Source organism: Rhincodon typus, chromosome 10 (genome assembly GCF_021869965.1).
Source record: "Rhincodon typus isolate 14 chromosome 10, sRhiTyp1.1, whole genome shotgun sequence".
NCBI lineage: Eukaryota > Metazoa > Chordata > Chondrichthyes > Orectolobiformes > Rhincodontidae > Rhincodon > Rhincodon typus.
In genome coordinates, this window is record NC_063341.1 from 28,411,799 (window position 1) to 28,431,777 (window position 19,979).

Sequence of the window (19,979 nt, forward strand, 5' to 3'; positions counted from 1 at the left end):
CAGATAGATAACATCCATTGGTGCTCCTTGATCTAATCTGCTTGTTACCTCCTCAAACAGATTTACCAAGCATGATCTCCCCTTGATGAAACCATGCTGACTGTGCCCTATTTTACCAAGCATTTACAAATATTCAGAAATCTCATCCTTCACAATGGACTCGAATCTTACCAACAACTGAAGTCCGGCTAATCAGCCTATAATTTTTTGTCTTTTACCTTGCTCCCTCCTTAACCGGGGCTTGGGGGGTGCGGGTTTATTAGCGATTTTGCAGTCCTCTCGGACCCTCCCTGATTCCAATGATCCCTGAAAGATCACCACTAATGCCTCCACCATCTCTTCAGCTGTCTCCTTCAGAGACCTTTGAATCTGACTTTGGTTGTGGGTAATTTGTTGAAAGCGATTATTAAAAAAAAAAAAAATTGGATTTATAGACTTTTGGAGAGGTAGAAATTCATTAGGTATAGTCAGCATGTTTTTGTGCAAGGAAAATCGTGTCTCACAAACTTGATTGAGTTTTTTGAATAAGCTATCAAATAGATTGATGAGGGCAGAGCAGTAAATGCTGTTTACTTGGACTTTAGTAAAGCCTTTGACAAAGTTCCACATGGTAGACTAAGTAGTAAAGCTAGGTCACATGGGATTCAGGTGAGCTTGCAGATTGGTTACATAATTGGCTTAACGGCAGGACACCGAGTAATGATGGAGGATTGCTTTTCGGACTGGAGGCCTGTGACCTGTGGTGTTCCACAGAGATCAGTCCTGGGTCCTCATTTTGTCATTTATATTAACGATTTGGATGAGAATCCAGAAGGCACAGTTAGTAAGTTTGCAGATGACACCACAACAGTGATAGTGAAGAGGGTTATCCAAGATTACAAAGAGATCTCGATCAGTTGGGTCAATGGGCTGATAAGTGGCAGCTGGAGTTTAATTTGGATAAATGCAAGGTATTGCATTTTCGTAAAACAAACAAAGGCAGGACTTGTATAGTTAAAAGTAGGGCCTTGGTTAGTGTTGTAGAACAGAGAGATCTAGGAGTTCAGGTATATAATTCTTTGAAGTTTTCATGACACATAGATAAGGGTGGTTAAGGAGGCATTTAGCATACTTGCTTTCATTGCTCCGACCTTTTGAGTATAGGAGTTGGCATGCTGTGTTGAGGTTGCACAGGACATTGGAGAGGCCTCTTCTGGAATACTGTGTCCAGTTCTAGTTCCCAGTTATAGAAGGATATTATTAAGGTGGAGAGAATTCAGAAGAGATTACCAGGATGTTGCCAGTTATGGAAGGTTTGAGTTATAAGGAAAGGCTGGACAGGCCAGGAGTTTCTTCACTGGAGCATATGAGGTTGAGAGGAAACGTTATAGAAGTTTATAAAATAATGAGGGGTATAAGTAGAGTTAATGGTAGTTGTCTTTTCCCTAGGATGAGTGATTTCAAGACTAGTGGGCACATTTTTACGGTATGAGAAGAGAGATTTTAAAAAAGACATGGGCAAATTTTGTACACAGAGGGTGGTTCGCGTTTGGAATGAACTTCCTGAAGAAGTGGTGGATGTTGGTACAGTTACAACATTTTAAAGACATTTGAATAACTACATGAATGGGAAGGGTCTGGAGGGAAGTTGGACTAGTTTAATTTGTGATTATGTTCGGCATGGACTGGTTGGATCAAAGGGTCTGTTTCCATGCTGTATGACTGTATGACTCTATGACTCCATTACAAAAACAGGCTATTCAACCCTTCAAGCTTGCTACACCAGTTATTATAATTCATTGTTAATGTTCAATTTCAAATCCATCTTACTGATTATTTTTGCCCATAAAAATCAGAACAAATCCAACCTGACACATTACTGCCCCTTCAGTCTACTCTCAATCATCAGTAAAATGATGGGAGGTATCATCAGTAGTGTTATCAAACAGCACTTGCTCAGTAATGCCCAGTTTGGGTTAGCTCCTGACCTGATTGCAGCCTTGGTTGAAACATGAACAACAGAGCTAAATTCTAGAGATGAGTTAAGAGTGACAACCCTTGACATCAAGGCTGCATTTCACCAAGCATGGCATCAAGGAGCTCTAGCAAAATTGGAATCAATGGGTATCAGGGAACACCCTCTCCAAGGGCTGGGGTCATATCTGACACATAGGAAGATGATCGTAGTTGTTGGAGGTTGGTCATCTCGGCTCCAGGACATCTCTACAGGAGTTCCTCAGGGTAGTGTCCAAGGCCTAAAAATCTTTAGCTGCTTCATCAATGACTTTCCCTCTATCATAAAGTCTGAAGTGGGAATGTTTGCCGATGATTGTGCAATGTTCAGCACCGTTCACAACTCCTCAGATACTGAAACAGTCCGTCTTCAAATGCAACAAGATCTGGACAATATCCAGGCTCGGGCTGACAAGTGGCAAGTATCATTTGTGCCACACAAATGCCAGGCTATGACCGTCACCAATAAGAGATAATCTAACCACTGCTACTTGACAGTCAATGGTGTTACCATCACTGAATTCCCCGACTATCAACATCCTGGGCATTATCATTCCAGAAACTGAATTGGACTCACCACATAAACATTGTGGCTACAAGAGCAGATCAAAAGCTATGAGTACTGCGGCGAGTAACTCAGCTACTGACTCCTCAAAGCATGCCTACCAGCTATCGGGCACAAGTCAGGAGTATGATGGAATACTCCCCACTTGCCTGGATGAGTGTAGTCCCAATAAGAAGCTTGATACCATCCAGAACAAAGCAAGCCAGTTGATTAGCACTACATCCATAAGTATCCACTCCCTCCAACACTGATGCTCAGTAACAGCAGTGTGTACTATCTACAAAATGCGTTGCACAAATTCACTAAAGATCCTCAGACACCACCTTCCAAATCCACGACCGCTTCCATCTAGAAGGACAAGGGCATCAGACATATGGGAACACCACCACCTCGAAGTTCCCCTCCAAGCTCCTCACCATCCTGACTTGGAAATATATTGCTGTTCCTTCACTGTCGCTGGATCAGAATCCTATAATTCCCTCCCTAATGACATTGTCGGTCAACCCACAGCAGGTGGACTGCAGCGGTTCAAGAAGGTAGCTCACCACTACCTTCTCAAGGGCAACTAGGGATGGGCAAGAAATGTTGGCCCGCCAGTGATGCCCACATCTCTCAAAATGAATACATTTTTTTAAAAATTCCATGCTCTAGAAATATCTATCAGTCTCTGGCTTGATTGAGTATTCTTAGCTCTCTGGAACAGGGAGTTCAAACTCGAGTGAAGAATTTCTTCTCTCCTTTTAGTTTTAATTCTATTAAAATTATCAACCGTCACAATGATCCCAGAAAATTGCATTATGCTGCATTTAATGCAGTTAACTGGCTTGAGTAAACAAGTTGATAAATAGTGCACACAAGAATTTTACCTGAGCTTGCTAATTAATGAATTTTAAGTGAAATTTCATTGTGGGAAGTGAGGATGTCCCTTTTCAAGCCGTGATGCAGTGTATGAGAGCATTTTGGAGAGTAGCTCAAACAAGAAATCATTTAGGATTGGCCCTCAATAGCATGTTTGGCAGAATACCAATTCCCACTCTGAACATTTTGTTTAAATTTCTTGGGCAGGACCTCACCATAATGTTGATGAACAAGGTTACCGTTGGGTCTGATAACGTGATGGAACAGCTGAGGCTGCGGCTCCAGCTAAAGGAGCGAATGCTGCAGGAAGCGTTAACGGATAGAAGCACATTGACAACTGATCACGAGCAAGAGGTGACAGAGCTGCTACAAACTATCAACTCCCGTGATCAACAGATGAAGGTAAAATGCCTAAATGCTCTGTCCCTGTTTCTGTCTGACTTATTCTTTTGAAGTCTAAATATCAGACCTTTGTGTATCACGGTATGATTATATAACACGTTGATTAAGGCCTCTTTGCCCTATAAGTGCTACTTTTCAAATAACTTTGATTTATCTCCATAATTGATCTCTCAAACCTCAATAATCATGTATCCAAACTATTGACATTATTTATAACTCCAGCATTGGTCTCTAATATATATCGTTTTATGAAGAAGTATGCAATTCTGTCTCTGTTTTGGTCTCCTGGAGAAATGCACACAAAGTACTGTCACTGAAATTCTGGTTATATCTGCTTTCCAGTAACACCCTCTTGTGTTGCTGTTTCTGAAGGTTTTTTTTCGGACTAATATCCTGCAGATGTCAAGACTGTTGGCTGCACTTGCATTGACACAACGCTCTGAAAGTTTATTATGGTATAATAAGGAGAGGCATTTTTTCAATTAAGTAATCAAAACTAGGCAAAACCAATCCAGTAATGTAAGCATTGACTTAATTGCAGCTAATGTGTGTTTCGATGGAAAGAGTAAGATGGACATTTGATGAACCAGGTGGCAACATGCAGCTCAGTACTGATCCCCACTCATCATCTTGGAAAACTTTACAGTGAAGAACAAAATCAGTTGCAGTTGCAATTGTAATCAATAAATTAGTTATAGAACTGATTTTGAGTAGAACCATTTCCATTAGTGAATATGACTTTTAAACGCTCATCAGCATTGGCAAACTGACCCTCTGTTTAATTTCTTATTTAATAGGGCGGCACAGTGGCTCAGTGGTTAGCACTGCTGCCTCACGGTGCCAGGGATGCTGTGAGGCAGCAGTGCGACTGTCTGTGTGGAATTTGCACATTCTCCCCAAATCTGCGTGGGTTTCTGCCGGGTGCTCCGGTTTCCTCCCACAGTCCGATGATGTGCAGGCTCGGCGGATTGGCTGTGCCAAATTGCCCGTAGTGTTCAGGGATGTGTAGATTAGGTGGATAAGACATGGGAAATGCAGGGTTCCAGGGATAGGATAGGGGGTGGGTCTGGGTGGGATGCTCTTTGGAGGGATGGTGTGGACTTGGGCTGATTTGACCTGTTTCCATGCTGTAGGGATTCTATGATGATAATAGGCAACACCTCTAACAAAGTATTAATCGTGCACTGAAGTGACATTTTGCATCAAGTAGTGAAGTGTGGGACGCAAGCCCTAGAACGTTCGGTCACAGCAATGAGAATGTTAGCAACCAAACGCAACTGGGATGTGTAATTTGCTGCAATGGTCAGATCGAATCAGAGTTTTTGATTTCCTGTGTACTATTTTTCAGGATGCAACAGAGAAGTTGATACATACCTTTGCAGAGAAGAACCACGAGCTTCGGACATTGCGCCACCAGCTAGTGGAGAAGGATCGAGAAGCAGCAAATTTCACCAAGCAGAATGTGTCCTCATTGGAGATACCAACAGAAATAGCCCGCCTCAAAGAACTTCTTCAGGAAAAGGATCGGATAATCCATGTAAGCCCTTCAAGTATTGTTTAACAACGTATGAATCCTGCCCTATGCTGAATTCAGCAGTTCATAAAGCTTAATAGAATTCCCTTTTTGCGTAGCTAGACACAAAGAAAATTTATGGCTGTGCAAGTACAAAATGTAACTGTGTAACTAGAGGTATGTGAGTAACAATAGAGTTATCAGTCACTATAAGTTGTGCATGTATTTGTAGCAAGCCAGAACCAGAAACATTGGCAATTAAAGGTAAAGATCTACTCTATGCTGACCGTTGTTTGAGTCTGTAACTACAGTTGCTACTTCTGTAGTAAAATGACCTTACTGTAGTATTGATGGGCCGATCTGGGGAGAAGGCTGATATATCAATGACCATAAGATACAGGAGCCGAATTAGACCATTTGGCCTATTGAGTCTGTGCTGCCATTTGATCATGGCTGATGTATTTCTGAACCCCATTCTCCTGCCTTCTCCCTGTAACCCTTGATCCCCTTACTAATTAAGAACCTATCTATCTCTGTCTTAGACACTCAACAACTTGGCTTCCATAGTCTTCTGAGGTAGTGAGTTACACAGATTCACCTTTATCTGACTGAAGAAATTCCTCACCACCACCATTCTAAAGGGCCTCTCCTTCACTCTGAGGCTGTGACCTTGGGCTCTAATCTCTCCCACTAGGAAAAACATCTTTTCTATGTCCACTCTATCCAGGCTTGTCCATTTTCTGTAAGTTTCAATCAGATAGTCCCTCGTCCTTCTGAACTCCATTGAATATTACTGGACTGTTTATCCAGAAGCTTAGACAGTCCAGGCTAATGCTTTGGGTTCACAGGTTCAAATCCTACTATGAAAACTGATGGAATTTAAATGACAAGAGGTTGGGAAGTATTGATGTCCAAAGGGACTGGTGTAGCCTTGTACACGCATCACTAAAAGTCTAGAGTGCAGTTACAACAATCAATTAGAAAGGTAACTGGAGTGTTGGCCTTCATCACAAGAAGATTAGAGTACAGACATAAAGATGTCTTCCTGCAATTTTACAGAGCCTGGGCACCTGGAGTGTTGCGTACAGTTTTGTTTTCCTTATCTAAGGAATGATAGAGGCTCACTTACTCACTTACCAACACAGGCACACCAGACTCATATCTGGGATAACAGGATTATCTTCTAAATTGAGATTGAGGAAACTGAGCTATATTCTCTTTTTAAGGATTGAGAGGTGATATCATTGAAATTTAAAGAAAAATCCTTGTCACGTCCTGAAGATAGATGTAGCAGGCTGTTTCCCCTGGCTGGTGAGTCTACAATCAGGGGATATAGTCTAAGAATTAGGGATCATCCATTTAAGTCTGAGTTGAGGAGGAGTTTCTTCATCTCGGACAGTGGTGAATCTATGGAATGCTGCACTGACGATATTGTGGAAGCTCAATTATTGAACATGAAGATTGAACTCGTGAGACCAGAAGACATGGGAGCAGAGATATGCTATTTGGTCCATCAAGTGGCTCTGCCATTCAGTGAGATCACAGCTGATCAGATAATCCTCAACTTTGCTTTTCTGCCTTTTCCCCATAATCCCTGATTCCCTTACTGATTAAAACTCTGGCTATCTCAGCCTTGAAGATAGTTAGTAACTCAACTTCTACAGCCCTTTACAATAAGTAATTCAACAAATTTCACTAGCTTCTGAGAGAAGAAATTCTTCCTCATCTCTGTTTTAAATGGAAATCCATCATTCTCAGATTATGAATCTGGACCTAGACTCTCCCACAAGGGGAAACAAGCTTTCTGTAACTACCCTGTCAAGCCCCCTAATAATCACATGTTTCAACAAGTTGTCCTCTCATTCATCTAAACTACAATGAGTACAGGCAAAACCTACTCGATCTCGCCTCTCAAGAAAATCCCTCCATGCTCTGGATCAACCCAGTGAACATTCTCTGGACTGCTTCCAATGCCAGTCTGTCTCTCTGTAGATAAGGGGACCAAAATTGTTCACAGTATTCCAGATGTAGTCTGACTAGTGTCTTGTTTTAGCAAGACTTCCCTATTTTCATATTCCATTCCCTTTGAAATAAAAGCCAACTTTTCAATTGGCTTCCCTATTACCTGCTGAGCTTGTAAGATAGTTTTTTTGTGATTGATGTACAAGGACCCCATTGTACAACAACTTTCTGCTCTTTATTTTCATTTAAATGATATTCAGTACTCTATTCTTTCTGCCAAAGTGCATAACCTCTCATTCTCCCACATTTATATTCCATCTGCCAAGATTTTGCCCACTCACTTAGCCTTTCTATGTCCCTCTTTAGACTCGGTCACCGTCCCACCTACTTTTACGTCGTCCGCAAACTTGGTGATAGTACATTCGCTTCCCTCATCCAAGTCGTCATTAAATATATGGCCCCAAAAATTTGATAGATTTCTGAATACAAATGGAAGTATGGGATTGTCGGGGTAAATGGTATAGAGGCCAATGATCAGCCATGATGTTTGAATGGAAGAATCAGCTCAAAAGGCCAATTGGCCTATTCCTCCTATTTCCTTTCTTCATATCTACAGGAAAACTTGGCCTTAAACTAAGAAACATTCTGGTACGGTTAATTAACTTTCTTTTGTTTGCTGCAATTGTATCAAGTTGTATATGTAAGAATTCCAGATGTGAAACGTTCCTTGAACTTTTATGAAGTTTTGTTGATTATTGTAAGGTCAGGACTTGTCAGTCAACTTTTGCACTATCTCCTTGGAACATGATGAGTTAGCGGATTTTAGCAAGGACATTAATCTTTGGCATTCTTTAGTTTGAAGGAGGAAGAGTTCAGCCAGAATTCCCTTTTCTGAATATTAATCACTAACATCTGCTGTGCCTTTTAGAAGAATGTACTTGTTAGATTTCCGGTGAAAGCGGGGGTCAGGCTCTTCATCTTTTACCAATACCCTTCCCATTGTGTCCCCCGTCCCCACCCTGCACATGAAAAAATATCCACTAGTATTCATTCATCTTCTCACAAGAAGAATAACTGGTTGGATCAGGTACTGGAGGAATGATCTTGCTTAAGTAACTACATTCCAAAATATGTCAGCAGCTCCGGAAGAGCATTTGATGGGGGAACAGAACAAAATTTAGGCCAAAGGTTATTTAATCTTTTGCTTCAGAGCAGAGCTGCACTTTTTACTGTTGCTGGTGTCTGTTTGTGCAGCCCAGAAGTCCGCAGGTGTAAGTAGCACATATTTGCTGAACTATGGACTTACTGGTAAATCAAGGGGTGCCACATGGGATTTCTTGAGATATCCATCCTGCCTTGAGCATCTTAGCTTTCATACCAGATTCTGTCACTGTTTTGTGGTTTAAACTGCATTGAGATATTTTACAAAAATTAACTTCGGAGACCAGCTGAGAGCATTTTACTTGAAGAGATAATTATTTCCAAACCACTAATCTGAACTGTTTCTGTTCAGGAGCTGGTGCAGGATAATCACAGCAAGAATGAGCCTTCCCCCCAGCCTGACAAAATCGAAGCTTCTGAGCCCGTTGACACTCAGCCGAAAGCAAATGGAAGGGAAGGTATGTGAAATTAAGTGAGATTCATAGGCTGCTTTCATATTAACAGACCCAAAATAGGTTTCGTACACTGTACTTAAGATTTTGCATATTCCATCTCAATATTAATGGTCAATGGTAGCAAAATATAATCAGAAGTTGTCATCATTACCAATATTGGATCCTCATGTCACTAGCTGAATTCAAAATATGTTCTAAACAGTAATGCTTCAGTAGCAGAAGAACTGGCTAAAGTAAGAACAGTAATTACATCTAGAGTGCTCAGATGCCCTTTGGTCAGCATTAAATGGAACTGAGCTGCTAGTTTGACTTCCATAAAAGCTTTGAGTGCAGAAAGTGGGGAATGTCTCATTGATGCAATTGGGCCTATTCTGCAGGACACTTTGGTTCAGATTTTCTCATTTTCTTGCTGTGATGTAGGGTGTGTAATTTGTATTTTTTTTTTATTGTTAGACTTTTGAATTTTGAATTAGGGCCATGTGGGTTTTTTAAGGGGATTTTGTTTCAGTATAGAGAATTAGCCTGCAGGACTAATATGTTTTTTCAAATTTACATTAGGAGAGTTTACTATTGATCACGGTAAACATTAGCATATGAAACATGTTTCAGGTAGAAGCTTCAGGACTTTATTAAGTTCAGTGAAAACACCCATAGCTGGGCAAAAAAAAGGTTTTGTTTGAATTTCAGTTTGGGGCAGTTCTGCAGACATCTTGAATGGAGATGGCTGTGTAAAGTAGCACTCTTGAGAAGGTAATTAGAACATAGGTTACCTTGCCACTGGAGAGGAGGCTCCACAAATATTCCCACCCTGAATGATGGAAGAGCTCAGCACATCAGTGCAAAAGATAAGGCTGAAGCATTTGCAGTAATCCTCCACCAGAAATGCCCATTGGATGGTCCATCTCAGCCCCATCCATTGGGTCCCCAGCATCACAAATACCAGTCTTCAGCCAATTCAATTCATTCCACTTGATGTTAAGAAACAGTTGGACACACTGGATACTGCAAAAGCTGTGGGCCCTATCAACATTCTGCCAGCAGTACTGAAGCATTGTGCTCCAGAACACGCTGCTCCCCTAGCAGCTACTCGACAATGTGGAAAATTGACCAAGTATGTCTTGTAACCAAAAAAGCAGGCCAAATTCAACCTGGCCAACTACTGCCCCATCAGTCTACTCTCGATCATCAGTAAAGTGGTGGAAGATGTCATTGACAGTGCTATCAAGCAGCACCTGCTCAGCAATAACCTGCTCAGTGACACCCAGTTTGTATTCTGCCAGGGCCACTCAGCTCCTGACCTCATTACAGCCTTGGTTGAAACATGGACAAAACAGCTGAATTCTAGAGGTGAGGTGAGAGTTGACAGCCCTTGACGTCGAGGCTGCATTGGACCAAGTGTGGCATCAAGGAGCTCTGAAAATCTGGCATCAAAGAAGATCAGGGACAAACTCTCTGCTGGCTGGAGTCATGCCTGTCAAATAGGAGGATGGTTGTGTTGGTGGAGATCATCCCAGCCCAGGACCTCTCTGCAGGAGTTCCTCAGGGTGGTGTCCTAGACCCAACTGCTTTCATTTGCACCATCAATGACTTTTCCTCCATCATAAGGTCAGAAGTAGGGATGTTCTCCAATGATTGCATTGCATTATTTGCAACTCCTCAGATATTGAAGCAGCCCCTGTTCAACTGCAACAAGATCTGGACAATATCCAGCTTGGAGCTGACAAGTGGCAAGTAACATTTGCCAGTAACAAATGCCAGGCAATGACCATCTCCAATAAGAGGTAGTCTGACCACTACCCCTTGACATTCAATGGTGTTACCATCACTGAATCCCCCACAATCAACATCCTGGGGGTTACCATTGACCAGAAGCTCAATTGGACGAGCCATATAAATACAGTAGTTACAAAAGCAGGTCAGAGGCTAGGAATAATGCAGCCTGATTTTCCAAAGCTTGTCCATCATCTACGTGGCACAAATCAGGAGTGTGATGGAATATTCCTCACCCTGTCTTAATGGATATATCTCCAACAATACTCAACCTTGACTCATTCCAGGACAAAGCAGCTCGCTTGGTAGGCCCCACATCCCTAAGCATACATTCCCTCCATTTCAGGATTAGCAGTGTATATTATCTACAAAATGCATGCAGAAATTCACCAAAGATCATTAGACAGCAAATCCAAGTCCACTTCCATCTGGAAAAACATAGGCAGAGTTGGTTCAAAAAGGCAACTCACCACCACCTTTTCAAGGGCAACTAGGACAGGTAATAAATGCTGACCAGTCAGCAATGCCCATGTGCCACAAGTGAATATATAGGAAGTAAGGGTTTTGATCTAGACCGGAAGTGCTTTGATAAAATCCTAAAGCAGTTACTTGAAGTGGAGAACGTTTAAACTGATGTCTAAAAGCTCCAGGAAAATGCTGTCAGATTTTCCGGACTGGGAGTTGAAGTCAGTCAGATTAACCTTATAGAGGTGAGAATACTGTAAAGGGCATTTTTGGGATTTGTAAAAGGATATTTTGGGTGATTGAGATTATTAGTTATTGTGTGTTGCAAAATCTTTAAGGTTTTGTTGTATGTAAATAATCTGGTTTATCTGGTTTTATCTTTATTCCTATTGTTGAAACCAAATCTCCAACATTGTGTGCTTGTGCTGCAGTGACAGACCACCTTATTAAAACCAAAAAAAATGACCAAACCAGATTGCAGTCTGAGATTAGACTTGTCCAGTAATATCAATTAGCTGGGATCACAACAATGGAGTACACAAATTACACAAGAGTTGCTGTTGATCAGGGAAACAATGTGGCTTCACTGAAATTTCCAGTTAGTTTTGTGTTGAAACCGGGTTGGATTACAGAATGAAACAGATTGAACTAATCATGAGCTTCAATCAGCTGACTTTGATTCCAGTTCAGAAACTACTAGAAAATACAAGATGCTATATGTCAGTATCTAGGTCACTAATCTCTACTACTGCCTTCCCAATGCACAAAGTGTAAGAAGCAACAAGCCTATTGTAAGTTAAATCCTTCTGTCGGTCATTTCCAATGTGTTGCACACGCTGTAAAGTGACTGCATCTTTCTCTCTTAACAGCAGTACAGCCAACCTTAGATGAGGATGAAGCAATGGCTGACCCAGAACAAGAAGATATCAAGCAGATTGAGCTGGACCAGATAAAGGAGGAACTACAGCTTGCTTTGAGGAAAGAGAAAGAAACTAGGGTGGGTTTTAATATCACAAAGGTTTTTGACATTGCAGTACTGAGGTTGGTTTAAAAAAAAAAGCCTGAGTTTCCCAAGTTTGGAGTGCATTAAAAGCTTTGCCTTTTGAACATTTTGGTTCAAATATCTTCAAGTGGTGATGTGGGGAATTCATGACTTCAATGTAGAAGTAGACTTCTTGGGATATGAATTTGAGTCCCAAATTCAAGTGTCCATGGCATGGTGGTGTCACTACAGTCAATTTTGACTGTTACCCAAGTGGAGGAAACTCACCCAGGTTGCCCACTCCTGATTCCTGCTGGAAAATACACGTGTGTGGATGTTGAAAGAGGTTCCAATGCTTCCATGGACAAATAACTGCCAATACTTTATAGTAATTTAAATAATGAACAGGAAGTACCTTAAAGAAAAATGGAAAGAAATTGGTGTGGAAAATTAAAAATGGGAAAATAAAGCTTAGGTTTTAAGAGTTTAAAGATTGTTGGAAAGCATTAACCCTCTGACATTGAGGAACACTTGAAATCTGCAATAAAATCTGGCAGGCATCCAGCCAAATCAAGTTACAAAGGTAGATCAATATCCATCCAGCTCTGTTAATCAGAACAAGGTGGAAGAAGTTCATCTTCTAAAAAGTCAAGCAAGTAAGTTTTCTCTCAGAATTTGATGCGATTGAGAAAGAACAGCTGCAGAACGAAGAATTAAAGAAACTGAGCTGAGAAAAAGAAAACATGCTTAGACAGTAGTAAGGGTAAACTTTAGGGGAAGAAAAGGAAGATGTTCTGGTTACTGTGCAGCAGATCCAACAAACTGCATTAAATTCCATGTTGTGCACTCCTTTGGTGTATTGAATAAAGACTAAATAAGCCATCTACAAATCTTGTTCATTCTCAAAATTTCCAAACTGGGAAATAACTTGCAATCTGGAGACTTTTTCAAACCTATTTAGCTTTAGTTAAGCTACTCCTTGATTCAGACAAAAGCAAAATATTGCAGGTGCCAGAATATCCGAAATAAAAAGAAGCAGCACTGGAGAAATTCAGTTCTGGCAGCATCTGTGGAGAGAAAAACTGAGTTAACATTTTGAGTCCATTATGATTCTTTGAAACTGGCTTCTGTCCTACTGTCTTCATCTTTAGTGTCTTGCATTGAGGGTGCTATTTGACTTGCCTACTTGAATTGTAAGTATTAAAAAATATAGCTGACATCAGTGAATCTATAGTGAGTGCTGACTCTGTGTGCTCACCTCTGATTTCTTTCAGACTCTGCAGTACATATGTGGAAATGTAAAGCCACATAAAAGTTTTTTTTAAAAAAGTTCCACTTTGTTTAACCCTTCTTTTCTCTTCACCGATATACGTTTTCATCATTTGTTTACATTTGTCGGTGTTTGTTAGGTATTTATTACTCTTTATATAAATAATGTTTGAGAGATTTTGTTGCTAGTATGCCTGCTTCCAGGTATCAGAAAGTTCAGCCAAAAAGAATGTTAAGTTTTGGGGCTTGGAGCGAATCACGAGTGTTGGCAATACATGTGACTTTATTTTGTGTTAGTGAAATATTCAAATTTTGAATGTTTTTAAATTTTATCACCATCCATACTTAATAAACGACATGAGGGCATATATCTGAATGTGGTTTGTGTTTGTTCCTTTTCAGCTTGAGCTGACCAGACTGCAGTCTGCCCTGGCCAACCAGGGAAGAGAGTTCCAATGTCAGACTGTGAAGATGGAAGCTCTCTCGAGCAACATCCCCGTCAAGGAGGAGTGTTTTAAGGTCTGATATGATTTCTGCAGAACTGGACTTAATGAAATGCCGAAATTGTAAGGAAGACAAACTAATTTGACAGATCGTGCTGATTTTTGTGAATTATACCGTATGCAGCCATGCCTATGGTCACCTCGCAGTTAGTGAGATTATTATTTTAGGATAAGTTTGCACTCTGAGCACAGTCTCATTAGGAAGTGTAAAGTAAGACTTGTGCAGACTGATTTCATTGGGAATTTCCATGGTCAACAGATAACTGAACCATGCATCCATTCAATCGGAACTGAAACCGAACCTGGATTCCCAGGAAAGAAAAAAAAAATCCCATCTCCTAGCCTCTTTGAGACGATCTTGTTCATCTGTCATGTAGCTAATTAAGACATTTTAGAAGACTAGTAAGACCACATGTGAATGGTTGGTTTTATAAGACGGCAAACATACTTGTATACAAAATCTTGGACCATTGATAGTATGCTTGACCCATATTTGAATATAGATACACTAGGACTTGTGATATTTGTGATTTATTAGTTGGATTGCTGCAAAGTTGAAATAGTAATATATGCCTTGTTCTGCCATAGGATCTGCAAATGAAGCAGGTACAGCCATGTGAATCTCCAGAAATAGAGAGGCTTACACAGGAGCTCCTGGTCTTGAGGGAACGAGTGGCAGAAATGGAGTCATCTACACAGGCAAACATAAGAAAGAAACATCATCAGGTACATCCGTCAGGTATTTAGGTGTGCGTGTACATCTGTGCAGGGAAGTGTAATAGAAAATTTATTGGTAATTCAATGCCTAGTTTGAGTTAAGCTCAAACTTTGTTGGGTTATGACTCCCTCCTCTTTTATGCTAAATAGTAACTAGATAATTTCCTGCTCATTAACAAGTCAAAGGTCATGGACTTAGGAAACTGGATGACCTAAAAAGAATTGGCTAATAGATTGAGCTGGCTAGTGCAAAGTTAGTCCTAGAATTCGACTTCAGAATGAGTAAATGCTATTAGGATGCATGAGTAGGTTCTTAAACAAAAAACCTTTCCCAAGTAAAGCAGTGCTATTGTGCTAATAAGGCAATTTCCTCCATACCTTTAAAGAGAAATGGCGACATGATGGTAAAGTCACTGGATTAGTAATTCAGAGACCCAGACTAATGCTTATGGGATCAAGGCTTCAAATCAACCACAGCAACTGATGGAATTTAAATTAAATTCACAATTTCAAGTTTTAAAAAAAAAATAGAGTTGAAAGCTACTCATCAGTAACAGTTACCATGAAAGTATCATCAATAAGAAATGACAGAAGGTTGTGTGCACAGTTCAGACCATCACAGAAGCCAATCTTCCATTCATGGACTCTATTTACATGGTTTGTTGCTGCGGAAAGGCTGCCAACATCATCAAAGAACCATCCCACCCCAGCACTGCTCTCCTACAACATCTTCTGTCAGGCAGAAGATACAGAAGCTTGAACACAGGTTCAAAAACAGCTTCTTCCCTGCCATTATTAGACTGATGAATGGACACTGTAACTTCAAATAGTGCTGATCTTGTTAATGTTGATCTTGCCTAGTGCACACCATGTGCGATGTATCTTGTATGCCTCTGTCTAGTTTTATTTTCACCCTATGATCTGTATGTCCTTGTTTGCTATGATCTGCCTGTACTGCTCGTAAACAAAGTTTTCCACTATACTCCTCCAGTACAGGTGACAATAAATCAATCACTCAATTGTCATAAAAACCTATCTCATTTGAAATCAACTATCCTTTCTTGGTCTAACCTACGTGTGACTCTACCCACAGCAGTGCAATTGACCTTTAACAGTTGTTTGAGGGATAGACAGGTGTTAGACTTGTGGCGATGCACACATCCCATGAAAGCATTAAAAAAAATACTCACTCACCAGTGCTGACTGGTGCAAAAGTAAGTGGATACTGCAAAATCTCCAGCCAATGAAGACGAATATACGTGAATCAACCTGCATTATATTTGAAACAATTGATGTTTGAGAACAGTTTTAAAAAAAAAGGCAAAAATGACCAAAAATTAGATTGAATCCAGAAGTGATTCTTTTAAACCTATTAGGAATGTATTGGTTCAGAGATAATGGGAACTGCCAATGCTGGAGAATTTGAGATAACAAGGTGTAGAACTGGATGAACACAGCCGGCCAAGCAGCATCAGAGGAGCAGGAAAGCTGAAGTTTCGGGTCTGGACCCTTCTGAAGAAAAATGCTGCTTTCTGAAGAAGGGTCCAGACCCAAAATGTCAGCTTTCCTGCTCGTCTGGTGCTGCTTGGCCTGCTGTGTTCATCCAGTTCTACACCTTGTTATCTAGGAATGTATTGGTTATTTGTCTACCTTTTGATATCCATTATCTTCTTTTTCTTCCCAGTTTCTTTAACAGTTCCTGAAGCCATTTAGTTTTACCTATACACTGGTACAGTCTATAGATACTGGTTACCGCTGGTGCTCTGTGAATCCGCATCATTTATATATGCCTTGACAATGAATGCCTACATATTATTCAGTTACATGGTAAAGCGGGTAGCACAACCAAATTTCATCTTCACCTCACTTTTGATTATGTGTATTTCCAGCAAGGTTTGCTGAGTAGTCATTGAAAGTGAGTAAATATTTCCCTCCCTAATCCGTAAACTGAAAAACTGATAGTAACGTTCATTCTAGTGTTCAAGCTGAAAAGGTGAAAATTCAGCACTAACATTTGAATATATATCTGAATTAAGAACAGGCCCCTTGAGCTTACTCCACCATTTCATAAAATCATGACTGAACTGATTATCCCACATTTCTGCCCACCTTTCTCCCTGGCTTATCAAGAATCAGTATACATCTACCTTAAAATAATCAAGGCTCTGCTTGCATCATCTTTTGCAGAAGAGTGTTTCAAAGACTCAACTCTGAAAGAGAAAAATTCTGCTCATCCATCTTAAATAAATGTTGCCTATATTTTGAAACAGTGATTGATTTCTATTATCTTGCACATGGGAAGCATCCTTCCCAAATGCACCTGTTAAGATCATTCAGGATCTTAAATGTGGAAGTTTATAAATGTTTCAAAATGAATATCAATATTAATTATCCATTTCATTCTCTGAAATAGTAAGTGATTTCTTCTTAGTTCATATGCTTACTCTTGTTTACTGGCAGCTGATCTGGGCCCTTGAAGAGCAAGTTCAGGAACAGTTACGATTGAGTGAAGCTCTTCGATCTGAACGACAGCTCTACATCAGCCTTGTTAAATTCCACAATCAAACTGACAGGTAAGAAAATGACCTGGTAAATGCAGAACATGTACAGTCTTGTGTGAATGTGCATATGCCTTGAGATTGCGTATCTAACTTTGCATTACTGCATAAATATCTAAATAGTGCTGGCTACCATCTTTAGAAGCAAGTGGTGTTCAATTTGACTGTTCGGATTTCCAAAAAAAGAGAAATGTCTGTAGGTTTCTGCACTGCTTATTATAAAAATGAAACCATTAGAATTAACACAGGTTGTAAAGTATTGAGTACCACATGCTTCATTTACAATGTCCGGCTGTTACTTCTGTCAGCTTGTCGAAAGTCGCACATAATCCATATGTTGTAATAAATAACCTCTGGATTACTGTTAGCTGCATGCTGGTACGGCACAGTTTGGGATTGTGGTTGCCTTGCAAACGCTGCTAAAAGGAAATGCCTGCTTGCTGCAAACTACATGTTTTTAATACTTATTACCTAAACATCTGCAAGTTAACTGACCTGAATTTAGAAAATCACGAGCGTGATGGGTTTCCTTCTGTCTCCTAAAGGTCATTCATAATGTGCTGCATGTATCCCTTAAAAAGAAAATACCATTCCATTTTAGGTTATTTTCTTCCTCCAACTTGTGTTAGCCCAGTAAGAGTATTTTTCCATCATGCATTACAATTTTAGTCAATTGGATGAGGCACACCACCTGTCCACTGGTCCACTCTCTGTATTAAATGTCGGCTCAAGGCTCAAATTGCTAAACAAACCCAGTTGTAATTTACTGAATAAGTAGTATTACAGCAACTAATTGTTTCAAGGTGGTTTCCTCAGCTTAACCTCACCCAAAGAGCCAAAAGTGTACCAGACACATTGGCACAGTAAACATAGGAACGAGGGACTTGCTCAGCGTAATTGGTGTTTCTGCTTGATTTTTTTTTCAGGACATCCAAAAACAAGTAATATACTGGCATTTCATTAATCTGACGTGTATAGAACTTTTCTGGTATCTGCACCAGTGAGCAGTTTTATAATAGATTTGGCATGTAAATATTCAGAATAAGGATTACAGAATTGCATGTCTTCATGTGTGCCAGTGAGCTGTGAACCACTAACTTATATTTGACACTTTTTAAAAAAACACAATAAGGCAATTCATCTGGTCTGCAACTTGCTTGTTGCTGAAGCTACTTTGGTTCTGAAACCTTTGCTAATATATATGAGGTCAGTGTTATAGGGTTCAAAATATGCTTCTTAATCTGCAATACATCTAAATTCACATCAACTGCAAACTGTATTTCTTAATGAAATCTGATCTGAAGCCTTGCAGTTCCTGGTTCATGATCTCGTTTGTGTCCAAAAGCTAGAATTCAGTCTGTTTTTTTAATTGTTCTTAATTCAGACCTATTTTCCCCCTCCAATTCACTCTTACACCTAAAATCACCACTGTACTTCGGACAGAATTTTATGGTTTTCTGCCAGCAAGTGGGTTGGTCCTGTAACCTTCCTGCTCAAGAGGATATGCCCACATTCACCTGAACTGAAGTTAAGGGCTACTTGCTGACCAGCTGCACTTTTGAGGCTGGCAGGAGGGATTCAGGGACAGAAGGATGTTCAACAGATCACCTTTGGATAGGAAGGGCAGGGATATGCATCCCTCAAAGGGCTCCTTGTTCACATCTGGTCCTCCCGCCTCCATCCACGTCATTGGGTTTCATCTCCCCTACCTTGCAGGAGACCCCTCGGCACTTATCTGCTTCTAGACTTTGGACAGAACCTGGACAGTCCTCGGAGTGTTAAATGGCTGTGGAACTGCTGTGATGCATCAATGCTTCAGGTGATGGAGCAGGAAACCCCATTTATCACAGACCTAATACCATGTTAGTAGGTTGGGGAAATAGAAGGAATAAGAACAATATCACTTTATAATGATTGTGCTCTGCAGTCAAAGCTTAAGGGTGAATGCAGCTGAGCCCTCTATCTATTGTTAACTCATCAAGCACTATCTGTGGTAATATGATACCGTTGATTTTTGTCTCCAAATTCACATCTTTACTTAGCTCTGACAGAGAAGATCTGCTGCAGGCCGAGCTTTTGGCTATACAGGCACTCCGTGGACAACTGGAAGAGACCCTCAAGAGGAGTCAGGAGCAGATCAGCCGTCTGGAGAGGGAATCTGAGATGCCAGCAGATTCTGGAGGTGGGGGAATGGACAGACTGGGAAGTCTGCAAGAGCATGTGGCCTCCCTTACTGAGGGGTCTTGCACCCAAGCAACATAGCGTGCTACTAGGATGGTGGTTATCTTGAGAATCTTGCTAACATGAAGTGCCTGCTTAATTCAAACAAGATATTAACTGATTGTGTGCAATGTGAACTGACCTGGATTCAGAAAATCATGATTGTATCCTATGTGTTATGAGCTTTCTTTGTCTCCTAAAGGGCATGCACCAAACGTTTTGCATGCAACCATGAGAGGAAAAAATACCATTCCATTTTAAGTTATTACCTTTTCCCTGCTTATGTTGGTTAAATAAAAGCATTTTTCCATCATGTCATTGCACGTCCTCCATTTTGAATGTATGTATTATACTTTTCTTCCCATTGGTTTGTCCTCCCTATTAAATGATAAGGCCAAGAATCAAATTGTTAAAAAAAAAGTAGTTACAATTTCCTGAATAACTGCAACTTATTCTTACAACTTAATTATTTGAATATATATAAAATACACTGAGTTCATTTGTAGGTATTTGAAAATTGTAGCTTTATCAGTCTGGTTTGTAACTGTTGACGCAGATTTCCTATACACATTAATTTTGTTACTCTA

The 19,979-nt window shown here is 40.3% G+C and overlaps 1 protein-coding gene across 5 annotated transcripts in view; it reads left to right on the plus strand.

Annotated features, from left to right (window-relative positions):
• LOC109915585 (phosphodiesterase 4D interacting protein) overlaps positions 1-19,705 on the plus strand; it is a 288,714-nt gene extending 269,009 nt beyond the window's left edge. For 4 of the 5 annotated variants that reach the window (XM_048601955.1, XM_048601956.1, XM_048601957.1 and 1 more), the window contains 8 exons: positions 3,623-3,817; positions 5,166-5,354; positions 8,806-8,911; positions 12,013-12,140; positions 13,797-13,913; positions 14,486-14,623; positions 17,075-17,187; positions 19,215-19,705. In XM_048601955.1, coding sequence (XP_048457912.1) covers positions 3,623-3,817; positions 5,166-5,354; positions 8,806-8,911; positions 12,013-12,140; positions 13,797-13,913; positions 14,486-14,623; positions 17,075-17,187; positions 19,215-19,434 — 1,206 coding nt within the window. In that variant the 3' untranslated portion in view covers positions 19,435-19,705. The remainder of the gene's footprint in view (positions 1-3,622; positions 3,818-5,165; positions 5,355-8,805; positions 8,912-12,012; positions 12,141-13,796; positions 13,914-14,485; positions 14,624-17,074; positions 17,188-19,214) is intronic. The other variant, XM_048601954.1, reaches the window with a different exon arrangement.
• The last annotated feature ends 274 nt before the right edge of the window (positions 19,706-19,979 follow it).